The sequence below is a fragment of the Oryctolagus cuniculus genome, chromosome 11 (assembly GCF_964237555.1).
Source record: "Oryctolagus cuniculus chromosome 11, mOryCun1.1, whole genome shotgun sequence".
NCBI lineage: Eukaryota > Metazoa > Chordata > Mammalia > Lagomorpha > Leporidae > Oryctolagus > Oryctolagus cuniculus.
The window spans coordinates 23015462-23030394 of record NC_091442.1 but is presented as its reverse complement, the minus strand read 5'-3'; the positions used below and the strand labels follow the sequence as shown (position 1 = coordinate 23030394).

The 14933-nt window shown below is 47.8% G+C and overlaps 1 protein-coding gene across 2 annotated transcripts in view; it reads right to left on the bottom strand.

The window, feature by feature from the left end:
- EDEM2 (ER degradation enhancing alpha-mannosidase like protein 2) overlaps positions 1–14933 on the bottom strand; it is a 31184-nt gene that overhangs the window by 14226 nt on the left and 2025 nt on the right. The window contains exons 3-6 of one of the 2 annotated variants that reach the window (XM_002710786.5): positions 13958–13997; positions 10623–10728; positions 4764–4889; positions 1978–2189 (exon numbers count right to left, since the gene is read on the bottom strand). In XM_002710786.5, the coding sequence (XP_002710832.2) occupies positions 1978–2189; positions 4764–4889; positions 10623–10728; positions 13958–13997 (484 nt within the window). The remainder of the gene's footprint in view (positions 1–1977; positions 2190–4763; positions 4890–10622; positions 10729–13957; positions 13998–14933) is intronic. The other variant, XM_017341661.3, reaches the window with a different exon arrangement.

Here is a 14933-nt window from a genome sequence, read left to right as displayed (position 1 = left end):
GGGCCCAAGGCCAAAGGAGGATACACCTATCCTCTGACTGCCCCATGAGGCGTGAGACAGGCACCCCAGTGATTCCGGGGAGACGAGCAGGCTACGGGAAAGAGGGGTGAGTCTGGGTCACAGCAAGCCTTCCTGCACATCTGTACAGAGAAGATGCATCTCGTGCACAGTCTTGAAGACTTAATGAAAAGGTGAATGCTTTGGAGTGTTTGTGCTCTGCTGAGATCGAGTAACAGCTGGGAGACAAGAGAGAGCTGTTCCCACAAAATGAGACGTCTCTGCACCAGCATCTGATGCTAGTGATAATAAAGCCACCAGACAGATTTTACAAATTTCTATACATTAACTCAGGGAAGACACCCCAAGAAGCTGACAGAGTGGTTGTTTCAAAGGAGAAAACACTGGATAGCTAGGGGGCCAGGGGTCAGAGGGCTGTCATCAGTGTCACTGGGTATGCTTTTGATTTTTTTTTTGGGGGGGGGTATGCTTTTGAATCATTTGACTTTCGAACCACATGGCTGTAAAGGCTGTTAAAAATAAATTCTAAAAGATTTAAATGAAGAGATGTATTTTTCATATAACTTTCACAGAAGCAGGTATGTTCAGAAACAGCTACCTGTGCTGATGGTTTGGGTTCCCCAAGGAGCGGAGCCTCAGCAAGGGAGACTGAAAGCAGCTGACCTGGAAGGTCAGGTCCTGGAGACACCGTCGGGAGGAGGAAAGTGAGTTCCCTGGAAGGAATGTGTGAGCAAGCACATTTCCTCCACGGGAACCGAGTCCAGCCCTGCTCGGGAGCCCTGGATCCAGTGTGGACACGCGCTGTGGAGTGACCTCACTCCAGGGCTGTGGAGTGTTCCTCCACAAATCCTCAATGGTATCAGATGCTGGCCAAGTCTGTGCAAGTCCTGGGATTTCCAGCCACAGACAAGCAGGGAAGGCCCAGAGGCAGAGAAGCACAGATGGTGGCTATAGGAAGACAGGCCAGAGTGCCAGGAAATAGGGAGGGATGAGATGACCTGGGCAGGCCACCAACAGTTCTGGGGCTGGAGGGCAAATGGCCCGTGTGGAACTCACTCACGGAGTTACTACAGGCTCCTTCGGGAGGGATTTTCAAGGATTCCTCACCCAAGCTTCGCTTCTCAAGCTGACGTAGCACCAGACTTTCCATAAGATGTGCCTGTGCCTGAATCACTGTCAAACACGGTCTTGCCGTCATAGTGAGTCGGCTCAGAAGGTATTAATACAGTACTGTCACTGCTGAAGTGACTGAGGACCAGAGAGGTTGAGTAACTCGCCAGCGTCAGTTTCGATGCAGCAAGGCCAGGGCTTGACTCTAGTCCTGATGAAACCCAGTGTTATTTCCTGGATAGCTTTGGCTCAGTTACCGCTCGTCTCATTGGCTTATCCTGGTGAAGAGCTGTAACTGACCTTAGAGCTCATCTGGTCCCAAGTGCGTTAAATTTCCATGTGTTAATGTGAATTAGAGGGCAAACAGAAGCTCTGGGGCAAATAATTTTGGGAAATGTTGAGTTAAGCAAAGTTAAATTTATTTTTCTTAGCCTCGGATTTCATAACCTCTATCCTGCTCACATTCATTGTGACTCTTCAGGGAAAAAAAGGGGGGAGGATACTATATGTATTCCCAAATTTAATTGGTCAGGAGTCACGTTTTCATGGAATGGCAATTCAACATCTCTTAGAACTAATGTTCTAAGAAATGCAGCCAAAAATCAGAGAAGCTCAAGTGGGCAAAGCTTATTAACACAGCCCCTGTTCCCAGCCAGAAGGGATGCTATCACGCTCCACCCACTCTGTGCCAAACTTGAATCAGGGGCTTGGTCTATTCATCACAACCCTCAGCCCAAGTCCTAGATCACTTCCGTGGCCATTCTACGTTTCCCTTGGTGCAAGTGGGCCTCGTAAGTAGGTGCCAAGGCACAGACTCGGCTCAGACAGGAAGAGCTGCAGCCAACGTACCAGCCCGATGTCGGAACGGCTCTCCCAGAGGCGCATCAGGGCCACCCTGGCCACATCTTCAAACACAGGGTCACCGGTGAGGCTGCTCAGGGTAGCAAATTCCACAATGAAGGTCCCGATCCCTGCCGTACAGGTGACAGGGGTCTCTCCTGGGTTCACTCCATGAAGCAGATTCACCGTTCCATAGGGCATGCCAGTGGGGGTCTGAAAGGCTAAACAATCAGAATATTATGACCTCCGTCAGGAGTGGGGCAGGAGTGGTTCAGACATAAGCCCAAAGCCTAACGCCTTAGCTAGCACTTCCTGGGTTATCTGCTAGAGTGTGGGCCAGCGAAAGGGGAATGTCACAACTGCAGGGGCCCAGCTGAAGCTGTCCAACACTGCTGTGCATGACCCTCAGGCTCCTGTCCCCAGTGAGGGGACACAGAGAGGGCTATCTCTGGCCTGTCACATCCCACGCGTGCTCATTACAGCTAGAGCAGCTCCTCATTATTGCACACTGTGCCTTCCAGGGGCAGGCGAACAGCAGACTGTGAAGCGGGCAGGGTTCAAGCCACAGAGGGTGGAAGGGCACCCAGCACAATGACGAAAACAGGCCCTGTTAAAACCATTGCTGGCTTTTTTTTTAAAAGAATTATTTATTTATTTGAAAGGCAGAGATACAGAGAGACAGAAGCAGAGGCAGAGAGAGAGAGAGAGAAAGAAAGAGATGGGGAGAGAGGTCTTCTATCTGTTCACCCCACAAATGGCTGCAAAAGCCAGAGCTGGGCCAATTCGAAGCCTGGAGCCAGGAGCTAGGAGCTTCCTCCAGGTCTCCCATGTAGGTGCAGAGGCCCAAGGGCTCAGGCCATCCCCCAGGCCATAGCAGAGAGCTGGATCAGAAGTGGAGCAGCTGGGATTCAAACTGGTACCCATATGGGATGCCAGCACTGCAGGCGCCAGTCCCACCCACTGACGTTTTAAAAACGCCATTCTGACTAAATGAAAGAGATTCAAAGATCCTAAACCGTCCCAGAGAGTTCAGTTTAACATCCTGGCTATAAATAAATGGTTTAGGGACCAAACTATTTTTAAAAGAACAAACAGAATGAGCCAACAGACCACCAATTCAGTCTACCCCTCAACTTACGGGCAGAGAAGATCGTGCCCGTACAGAAGTGACTCAGCCAAGGCCACACAGGAGAGCCCAGCAAGGCTGGGATGGTAACACCTGCCCCACGAACAGCTAATGCCAGTTAGTGCTCTACCCGCCCCACCTACTCCAGGGCCTTCTCCTTCAAGGCAAGACTTCAACAACCAGAGGCAGAGACTTCCTCTCCAGGCCAAAAGGTCAAACAACCTAGGGCAGCCTGTACGTCACCAAATGGTGAGCCAAGCTGTCAGAAACTTCCAAGAACCACAGGGCCCAGCAAGTTTTTCTACTACAAAGAAACTTGCTATCAGGCAGGTACGGGTGGCAAGCAAGGAAAATGCGAGTCACGCTGGAAAGAGCTCCAAAGCCTCTTTCAGGCAAAGTCATCAGTACGAAGAAGAAGGGGAGTGACAAACTCTGACCCTTGGACCTGGCGCCTGCTCTATCGTGATTCATTATATATTCTTCAATATGTATATTTCTTAACATAGAACTTTTTTTAAAAAAAGGAGCAACTAGGCAGAGTTTCCTCCGGGATGAATCATACAGGACATGATGCTTGCGAGGAGTCACTTGGGCCATGAGCCGTGGCTGAGACCTGGACCCAGCTCACTCACCCTCCTCAGCTCCCCCCAAGGACGGCAGGCGAGTACTGTGGGGAAGGGATAAGCAAAAGAGAAGGTCCAACGACCGGTGGGAGCGCCCCGTGATGAGTCTGGGTGTGAACGGCCCTTGGGCCTCTGTCACACCCCGGCGAGAACAGAGTGTCCAGCTGACGCTGCTGAAGCCGGCCTATCCACCCCACTGGACAACAACACTAAGGCTTGGCCTGCAGCCCTGGCCACGACTCAGCCACTGAGCAAACCCTTCTCACTGCAGCAGTGTTTGAGGTTCTCCAAACACCTTGTCCTTTCTGAACTCACAGCACGGGAGGGAGGCAGGGATTACACCCCCCATGTGATAGATGGGGCAGTGGGAACCAAGGAAAGGAAGGGAGGGTTGGTCGCGATGCTGGCTGGCAGAGCTGAGTCTGGAACCTGGGGCTCCTGATGCTGAGACGAAGGCTCTTCCCGGAGGCCCTGTTCTTTCAGGAGCATGTGAGCTGGGGACCGGGTGAGAAGACTCACTCAAAATAAAGGGAAGGTGGCGTGGACATTTGGCATAGCGATTAAGATACTGAAATTCCTGGACTGGATTCCCAGCTCTGGCTCTCAATTCCAGCTTCCTGCCAATGTCTACCCTGGGAAGGCAACAGTGAGAGCTCAAATAATTATATTCCTGCCACTCACATGAGAGACCTGGACTGAGTTCCCAGCTCCTGGCGTCAGCATCCCCTGCTATTGTGGGCATTTGAGGAATGAATCAGCAGATATGGGTTCTCTGTTTAAAAATTTAAATAAAAGAAAAGAAAGGCAAGGGCTACCCCCCCACCACGCTGGCCCTCAGGAATGACATAATACAATCATCCTATCCATTCTAGACCAGGGCCCAGAAAACCCTTCAAATGCCATGACTCCCCTGATTTCTATATCAGTGTCAAGGGGCAGGATGAGAACCACCCAGAAATCATTCAGCACTGCCTCTCTCATCCCAAGCAAGGGAGACGGACCTACCCAGGGACCCCATCTCTTCCCCACCTCTGGGTGGTTCTTACCTGGGAGGAGTTTTCGAGCGGCCTCCTCGGCCATCCTCAGGAGAGGTCCGGAACAGGGCCATCCGGCCTCCACTTCCACCCCAGCCTTCTTGGACAGCAGATGAGCAGACAGGAGTCCTCCTACCACTGCAGATGGCACAGAAAGCACGCGTCACAGTCCCCACGGGCCAGGCTCTCCCTTGCACAGTCAACCTCAACACGCTGCAGGGGCGTCTCACTGGGAAGGGGCTACATCACACGTGTGCAGTGTTAGGTTTGTAAAGTTTTCGCTCTTGGTAGGTCACAAAAACAAGAGCTAGCTTTTGCTTAAGTCCCCACTGTGTAGCACGCACTAGGTACTATGTTCCCCTCTTCAGAAAAAGACCCTGAGGTGCAGAGAGGCAAAGTGGTTTGCCCTGGGTCACTCAGCTAGTAGGTGGTAATTCCAAAGCCCCTGCTCTCACTTTGTCACTCTGTCACCTGTATCTCTGTCACCTTCTTTTTATTGATTTATTACTTCAATTTATTATGCAATATTCAGGACGTATAAGAAGACACATACATTCTGTATCTGGAGCTCTGGCTAAACAGGTCTCCTGAAGGATCCTCTCAACGGAACACAACGGTGACCCTGAGCGTCTGCTTCCTCTCCTCCTGGTGGGGCAGGGGGATAACAGGAAAGGCAGCAGCTGCCCAAACAGGGAGTCTGAGGAGAAGGGCCCTGCAGTGTATAACACTGGGTCCTGAAAGAATTAGATAGTCCGCGTAAGGAAGGACTAAAAATAAACCCTAGTGGACAGCACAGTGCATGCCTCAAATCGTGGGGCCAAGTGTAGGAAGGAAAACACAACTCCCCCGAGGAGAAGTAACTAAAACCTGCCGCTCGCCAGGCCTGAGTCAGAATTCACACCACTGGAGAGTCCAGAAAACCACAAACCTGCAGTGCCAGTTGGGGTTTGGCAAGTGGTGCCTTCTACCATAGGGCAGAAAGGAAAAAAAAAAAAAAAAAAAAAAAACAACAACAACAACAACAACAAACACTTTTATTTAAAGATTTTTTTTTGGAAGGCAGAGTTAAAGAGAGAGAGAGAAAGAAAGGGGTCTTTCATCCATGGTTCACTCCCCAAATGGCCACAACAGCTGGGGCTAAGCCAGGTTGAAGCCAGAAGCCAGGAGCTTCCTCCAGGTGTCCCAGGTGTGTACAGGGGCCCAAGCACTTGGGCTGTCTTCCACTGCTATCCCAGGCCATAGAAGAGAACTGGATTGGAAGTGGAGCAGCTGGAACTTGAACCGATGCACATATGGGGTGCTGGCACTGCAGGCAGTGGCTCAACCGGCTCCGCCACAACACCAGCCCAGAAACAAAAACTTTATTTGGAAGAATTCACATTCAATCTAGGTAGGGCTCAAAGAATCTCACAGATAGTTGTTGTTGTTGTTTTTTTTAATGTAATAATAAATAAAATTTTAACATACAAGAAGACAAAATATTATGACTAAGAGTCAGCAAAATGAAAGTAGACCTACCATCCTTTCAGGTACTGGAAGTATCAGATACAGAACAGAAATTAATTATGGGCAGGGCCAGCACTGTGGTGCAGCAGGTAAAACTGTAGCCTGCAATGCCGGCATCCCATATGGGCGCTGGCTGCAGCCTCAGCTGTTCCACTTCTGACCCAGCTTCCTGCTAATGCACTTGGGAAAGCAGCGGAAGATGGCTCAAGTCCTTGGGACCCTATACCCACATGGGTGACCCAGAAGAAGTTCCTGGTTCCTAGCTTTGGCCTGGCTCAGCCCTAGACACTGCAGCCATTTGTGGAGTGAAGGAGCAGATGGAAGATCTCCCTCTCTGTCTCTTCCACTCTATGTAACTCTGACTTTCAAATAAATAAATAAATCATTAAAAAAAAGAACTGTGTGCAATATAAAATAGGGGCTGGGGGCCGGCGCTGTGGCGTAGTGGGTAAAGCTGCCAGCATCCCACATGGGCGCCAGTTCAAGTCCCGGCTGCTCCACTTCTGATCCAGCTCTCTGCTATGGCCTGGGAAAGCAGTAGAAGATGGCCCAGTCCCTGCACCCATGTGGGAGACCCAGAAGAAGCTCCTGGCTACTGGCTTCAGATCGGTGCAGCTCCGGCCATTCTGGCCAATTCGGGAGTAAACCAACGGACTGAAGACCTTTCTCTCTCTCTCTGTGAAACTCTGCCTTTAAAATAAATGAATGAATGAATGAATTATTTTTAAAAAAGAGTAAGCCATATCTGTTTCAAAAAAGAAATAAAGAAAGAAATAGGGGCTGGCATTGTGGAGTAGCAGGTAAAGCCACTGCCTGCAATACCCCCATTCCATATGGCCACTGGTTCAAGTCCTGGCTGCTCCACTTCCGAACCAGCTCCCTGCTAATGTGCCTGGGAAAGCAACAGAAGATGGCCCAGTCCATGGTCCTCTTTACCTACATGTGCAACCCGGAAGTTCCTGGCTCCTAGCTCCAGTCTGACCCAGCCCTGGCTGTTGTGGCCTTTTGGGGAATGAACCAGAGAATGGGAGAGCTCTCTATCTCTGTAACTCTGCCTTTTGAGTAAATAAAGTAAATAAGAAAGAAAGAAAGAGAGAGAAAGAGAGAGAGAGAGAGAGAGAGAGAGAGAGAGAGAGAGAGAGAGAGAGAGAGAGAGAGAGAGAGAGAGTGTCAGGGAGGGAGGGAGGGAGGGAGGAAAAAAAAGAGATCAGGAAAAGAAGTTAGGATATATGAGTAAGTGGCAAGAAATTATAAAAATGATGAAGCATATTTATAAAAGAACTGTCAATTTTTAAAAGTAAAAAAATAAATAATTAAAATTTAAGATTATGCAGATAGGTTTAATAACAGAAAAGATGTAACCAAAGAGAGAATTCATGGATTTGAAGACAGATTGAAAAAAATATCCAAAATCTAACACGATGAGATAAAAGATTAAAAAAAAAAAAAAAAAACAACCAGAAGGGAGTTGGAGAAGACAGTGAGAAAGCGGAACATATGTCACGTAGGTCTTCTAGAGAGGAGAGGGAGGAAACGGGGGAAAGGCAGCATGTGCAGAGAGAACAGTTAGAACTTCCTCAGCCTAGGGAATGACATCAATCCTCAGACCCAAGAATCCAAGAACAAAAAGAACTCCACGTTTATGCACCTGGTGGAAACACTGCAGAGCACCAAAGGAAAAAGATCTCAAACGCAGAGTCGGTGGAACATGGCAGGGGCTAAGCGCATCTCACTCCTTAGACTATTTTCTCTAAATTTCTTTAATAAGACGTTTTAAAAGGGAAGGGGCAGCCACAGTGAAAAGCAAACAGATTATCTACAAAGAAATAACTGTTAGATTGATAGATTATTTCTTAATAACAAGAAACTAGAAGATAATGGAAACATTTTTTTCAACGTGCTAAAAGAATACAGCATCAACCTAGATCCAAATCCTTCCAAAACTTTCAAAGCCAAACAGTGAGATATAAACATTCTCACATAAACAAAAGCTAAGAAAGTTGGCCAAGAAGATACCTGTACTAAGGACATTCTAAAGAAAGAAATTCTGCCTTGCGGCGCCGACACACCGAGTTCTAGTCCTGGTCGGGGCACCGGATTCTGTCCCGGTTGCCCCTCTTCCAGGCCAGCTCTCTGCTGTGGCCAGGGAGTGCAGTGGAGGATGGCCCAAGTCCTTGGACCCTGCACCCCATGGGAGACCAGGAAAAGCAGCTGGCTCCTGCCATCAGATCAGCGCGGTGCGCCGGCCACAGCGCACAGGCCACGGCGGCCATTGGAGGGTGAACCAACGGCAAAGGAAGACCTTTCTCTCTGTCTCTCTTTCTCTCTGTCCACTCTGAAAAAAAAAAAAAAAAAAAGAACTTCTGAGAGAAAGCAAGGGATAATGGGTATTAAGGTCTGAGACACAAGAAGTTAAAACAGTTCAAAAAAGAAAAAAAAAAACAATTGGGGCCGGCACTGGGGTGTAGTGGGTAAAGCCACCATGGCCTGCAGTGCCAGCATCCCATGTAGGCACCAGTTCAAGTCCCAGCTGCTCCAAACCAATCCAGCTCTCTGCTATGGCCTGGGAAAGCAGTAGAAGATGGCCTAAGTCCTTTGGCCTCTGCACCTGCTTGGGAGACCTGGAAGAAGCTCTTGGCTCCTGGCTCCAGATCAGCGCAGCTCTGGCCATTGCGGCCATCTGGGGAGTAAACCAGCAAATGGAAGACCTCTCTAGCTCTCTCTCTCTCTGCCTCTGCCTCTGCCTCTCTGTAACTCTGCCTTCAAATAAATAAAATCTTAAAATTAAAAAAGAAGAAGATATGAAAAAAAGAGAGCTAAGAGTGACAAAGATGGGACAACTGAAACAAAACGGGTGTCGGTGCTCTGGCATAGCGGGTAAAGCCACTGCCTGCAGTGCTGGCATCCCACATGGGCACCAGTTCGAGTCCTAGCTGCTCCATATGATATGCTATTTACAAAAGATATTGAAAGTAAAAGGGTGGAAAAAGATACACTGGGCGCCGGCTCCGCGGCTCAATAGGCTAATCCTCTGCCTGTGGCGCCGGCACACCAGGTTCTAGTCCTGGGCATAGCCCTCTGCTATGACCCAGGAGTGCAGTGGAAGATGGCCCAAGTCCTTGGGCCCTGCACCCGCATGGAAGACCAGGATAAGCACCTGGCTCCTGGCTTCCGATCAGCGCAATGCGCCAGCCACAGCGTGCCAGCTGCAGCGGCCATTGGAGGGTGAACCAATGGTAAAAGGAAGACCTTTCTCTCTCTCTCTCTCTCTCTCTCACTGTCTACTCTGCCTGTCAAAAAAAAAAAAAAAAAAAAAAAAAAAAAAAAAAAAAGATACACTGGGCACATGTGAACCAAAAGAAAGGTGGTATAATTATGTCCACAGCAGAAACAAAGACATAAGGACAACCATCCTGCACAGATGACAGACTGGCCCAAGAAGCTGTGAGTCACAGCCACAGGCACACCTCAAACTAAGACTGATTCCTAAACCAGGACTTTATACTGTGCTGCCCTTCCACTCTCTCCTCTTTCTTAAACTTTCATGTATCTGGAATGTAAGTTTCATTGCAGAAAACATATAAATTAAGAGAGCAAATGTAACTTTTCCATCCAGAGATGACAGCTGTCAAGCAAGGGTCTAGCTGTTCACTCTAAGTACAGGCCGTGGTAGTGTTGCAACAACAGTTGGAAATCCGCTAAAAATACTGATTCTAGGACCCAACCCAAAGATCCCAATTTATGAAGTTGAGGGTGGATCCTCCACATCTGAACATTTTAAAAGGTCCCAAGTGGTTTTTACAGCCAGCCAAGTTTGGCAACTAATACCCTCGATGTGCCTATTAACCACTAGACACATATGATTATTTAATTTAAAATATCTAACCTTGAAACTATTTAAATTCATTAAAATTAAAAGAAATGAAAAATTCACCGACTCAGTGGCAGTGGACACATTTCCAGTACTTAAGAGCTCATGCAGTTGGCAGCTGTCACACTGGAAAAACAGATGTCAAACACTGCCCCCATGACAGAAACTCTACGGGGCAGACAGGGATTATGTTTTTCTTGTTCATAGCTGTACGCCTAGCACCAAATATATGTCAAATACAAGAGTAGTTTTGGTACTATTTCTTTCCAGTCTTTTCTCTGTCCACTGCTCAAATTCATATCTGAAACTGAAGGGGGATGCCGAGACCCCCCGCAATGCGTCCCCTCCAAAAGGAAGGATGCGCTGTCAGTCGCTGGTTTTAGCCAACTGCTCTCGCGGGGTCAGTGGTTAAGAGCCCATTTACCCCTTCCTGGTCAACACAGAGGCTCCTCCACACTCTGTTTTCTTTCACATGCCTATGGGGGACCCCTCACCTCGAATGTTGGTTTCAAATACGGAGGCATTCACATCGATGTCAAAGTCCACATTGTCCTGGAGCACTTCGACCACTCTTTGGAATTCTGAGACATTCCCTAAAATCTGCAAGGAAGCAGAGACCTGGCCATGAGCCTCTCTCAGGGGCCGAATTCGGAGTTTGGGATCCTCTCCTGGTGCAGCTGTCACTTACTCCATTTCAGACCTCCAGTTTTTGTCCTAGGACTGGAGATGGAGAAGCACTGAGAGCTAGAAATCACCCAGAAACCCAGGGTCAAGACTCGAGTTACGTCAGTTCCCAGGTACCAGTTCAAGAGTCACTGTGGACCCATACAACGTAAAAGATGGAAACTACAAAAGGAGGTTTTAGTTTGACATTTGCAGCAGATGCCTGTTGTCCTAAGCCCTCTCTTGTCACATTCAACCTTGTGGAAAATATTATGGCTCAGTGGGCTCCAGACTGACTCACAACTTCTTCACCCCCACGGCCTCCCACCACAGGGGTCGGACACGCAGATGCTTGCTTTCTCAGCTTCCTCTGTTGATAAAGGTGACTGTGCTACTTGGTCAGTTCCAGCCCTGGCAAAGTCCACTAGGGCACTTCCAGAAAAGCTTCTGTTTTCCTAACAATACGGAACAAATGCAGCTGGCACAGCCTTCGCTATCCCCCCATCTTTCTCCTAGGAAAGCAGACTTCATTTCTGGAGTTGGGGCAGCTCTGTGAGACCATGAGTTTAGCGTTAAGTGTGAGACCCAAGTCAGATCAATGTAGACCCTGTTTCTGGAATTAATGGAAAAGGGGGGGTTCTTTCGCCACAAAGGTTACTGCAAAAGTCGAGTTCTTGTTGGCTACCCTGCCAGCTATGGAAAGCCTGAGACACAGCCAGCAAAGAGGGCAGAGATAAGAGATGGAAAAAGGGACTTGAGATGACATCACTTACATGTCTGGATCCAGCTGAGTCTGAGGCCAGTCTTTATTTGAACCTTTTAGTTATCTGATTTAGTACATTTCCATCTTGGGTCTCTAGCACTTATAGCCAAACAATCCTGACTATCCCAGCACCCAATGACTACAATTTGGACCCAGCCGCTCTTTCTGATCACGTCTCTTACTGTTCACCTTCATCTAACCTGCATTAGTAAAACTGTACACATTCGTCTCCAACTTCCTGCCTTCAGACAGGAAATCACTCCCTCCTGTGTCTTACCCTTTCCAAATCCAACTTATCTTTGATTGTCTAAATGTCACCTTCTTCAGGAAGCCTTTGCTTTCTCCTTTAACCTCTTCTTCCTTTAGTGGATCCCAATAATTTTATCCACACAACTCTTAGGACATCCATTTCTTCCCATATTAAGAAAATATTTGTGTGAGTAGGAGCCTCACTCATTTCTACATTTCTTCAGTGCCAAGCATAGCTCATGAAGCAATTACTCAACAAATGTTTGTTGAATGACCACATTAATCTCCCTTCACATTGCAACCAGTGATCTCAAAAGAGAAACCTCACCATTTCCTGTCCTCTACTTAAGAAATTTCAGTGACTTTCCATTGCGCTCAAATTAAAGATCAAAATCTTGTTCTTTAGTGAACAAGATTTGTAGCCTCTGGTCTCCATCATTCTAGCTTCACTTTACTTCATCTCCTTTTTCACACCCCAGCCACGCTGGCCTTCCTCCAACTCACTGCACCTGCCATCCTCTCTCCTGCCACACAGCCTTCACACGGGCTGTTTACGCCACCTAGAACATTCTTTCCACCTCCACTCCTTCTCCTGGCTGGTGCCTGTTTCTCCTTCAGATCCCCATTTACATGTCCCTTTTCCACCTCAGGGAAGTCCCCCTGACCTCCTCAGCCTAGGTCAGATTCTTTTGCTACAACCACTCATGGAATTGTGTTCCTTTGCTACCCAGCACTCACCTTACTTTGTAATTATACATTTTCTAAGGTTATTCTTTGATTGTTATTTACTTCACTAGCATCATAAACTCCAGGCAAGCAGAGACCATGTCTATTTAAACTCACCGTTATAACCCCAGAGTCTAGCGCTATACTTGGTACACAGTCGCCAGGAAATACTGAATGGAAGGACAAGTACACACAAGTTAATGTTAAGCAAAAAAAGAAGGAAGGAAGGAAGGATGGAAGAACAACTAAATTATATCTACATAGTGATCACAATCCTATAGATATTATCAATATGAAAGCACCTCAAAAAGTTCATGAAAATGCAATTAAAAGATAAGTTCATTTGGGTGCAAAAATATTTGAAATCCATACATAGTTTTTTTCACAATACACATTTTCCACAAAAATTTCTGAAGATCCATCATACAAGAAAATTGAACTGGTGACAGAGAACTAGAAATAGTGAAAAGAGAGAGGCCGGCACCGTGGCTCAATAGGCTAATCCTCCGCCTAGTGGCGCCGGCACACGGGGTTCTAGTCCCAGTCGGGGCACCAGATTCTGTCCCGGTTGCTCCTCTTTCTGTCCAGCTCTCTGCTATGGCCCAGGAGTGCAGTGGAGGATGGCCCAAGTGCTTGGGCCCTGCACCCGCATGGGAGACCAGGAGAAGCACCTGGCTCCTGGCTTCGGATCAGCACGGTGCGCCGGCCACAGTGCACTGGCCGCGGCGGCCATTGGGGGGTGAACCAACGGACAAGGAAAACCTTTCTCTCTGTCTCTCTCTCTCACTGTCCACTCTGCCTGTCAAAAATAAAATTAAAAAAAAAGGGAGAAAGTTGTTAAATGCTTTCTCGTGGCCTTTTTAAGGTTGATGGTCACAGCCTGGGCTCATACAGCATTAAGTCCAAGTCCTAGCTGTGCTTTTTCATAGTTCTGTCTCCTGCCCAAGTCGTCTCACCTTCCTTGGCATCAGATTCCCCAGCTATCTGAAGGAGTAAATGTACTTACCTCGCAGCTATTGCTGGGATTAACTGAGTAATCCATGTGAAGTGCCTAGCACAAGCCCACACATAACACACCAACTAGTTACTATTACTAGTTTATGTCATTGAACTTGGCTACTACAATGTAAGCTTCTGAAAACAGGGAGGATACCACAGTCCCCGTAGTCTCACGGAGTTACAGAAGTCTATCACAATTCCCTGTATTAAATAGGTCCTCTACTCATGTTTGCTAAACATCCGAGCCCTACTAAGTTGGAATTCATTGTTTTCCCCTGTCTAGCTGGGCACCCAGAGTCTGGGGCTTCAGAATCATGGGGTGAAAATATAAGGCAGAGGAATTCATGTTTCACTCACCCACGCTGTCAGAAAAGGAAGGTTATGGGTAACACAATGGTGGAGAGGAAACGACAAAGACGAGATACTTACCAGCAAGGTGTCCAGAGCATCGATTAGAGTCAGAGAAAAACTGTAAAAGGACAGAAACCGACTTCTTAGTAAGAAAATCAAACACCAGACATTATGACTGCCCCCAGATCAGATCCCACACGACACTAAGTGAGGCACAGGGCGAGGCAGCATAAGGTTGTTAGCAATATTCCACATCTGGGAATGAATCCCACACTGCACAGTTGTCTGAGAGTGTTCAGGGCAGTGTTTTGGGGAACAGCAAAGCGCTGGAAAGAACCTAACTGACTGCCAGTTGAAGAGTGATTCATTTGTGGCACAAACAGTGCAGAACTATGACCCTATCAAAAGGACTGCTATCAGAAGTTCCATGTGTTGGCGGAACTTGTTCAAGTGACGTTGTTAAATGAAAATGATAAGGTACAGAACAGGTAGCAGAGTCTCTTTCCATCTGCATTTCAGAGACATACTGACAGGAAGCAGATCAGCACTTGTTAGGGCAAGTGGAGGGGTTAACTCTGAAGGGACACCAGGGAGACTTTGAGGGGGACAGAAGTGTTCTGCATCTTGACTGTGATGATGGTCACTATACACTTAAAATGAGTGTCTTTGGGGCCGGTGCTGTGGCACAGCAGGTTAAAGCCCTGGCTTGAAGCATCAGCATCCCATATGGACACCAGTTCTAGTCCTGGCTGCTCCTTTTCTGATCCAGCTCTCTGCTATGGCATGGGAAAGCAGTCGAGGATGGCCCAACTCCTTGGGCCCCTGCACCCTGTGGGAGTCCCCGAGGAGGTTCCTGGCTCCAGGCTTTGGATCAGTGCAGCTCCGGCTGTTGCAGCCATCTGGGGAGTAAACCAACGGATGGAAAACCTCTTTGTCTCTACAGCTCTTTCAAATAAATAAATCTTTAAAAATAAATAAAATGAGTGTCTTTTATTTTACATAAATCATACCTGCAAAAAGTTTTTAGCCAGCGCCGCGGCTCAATAGGCTAATC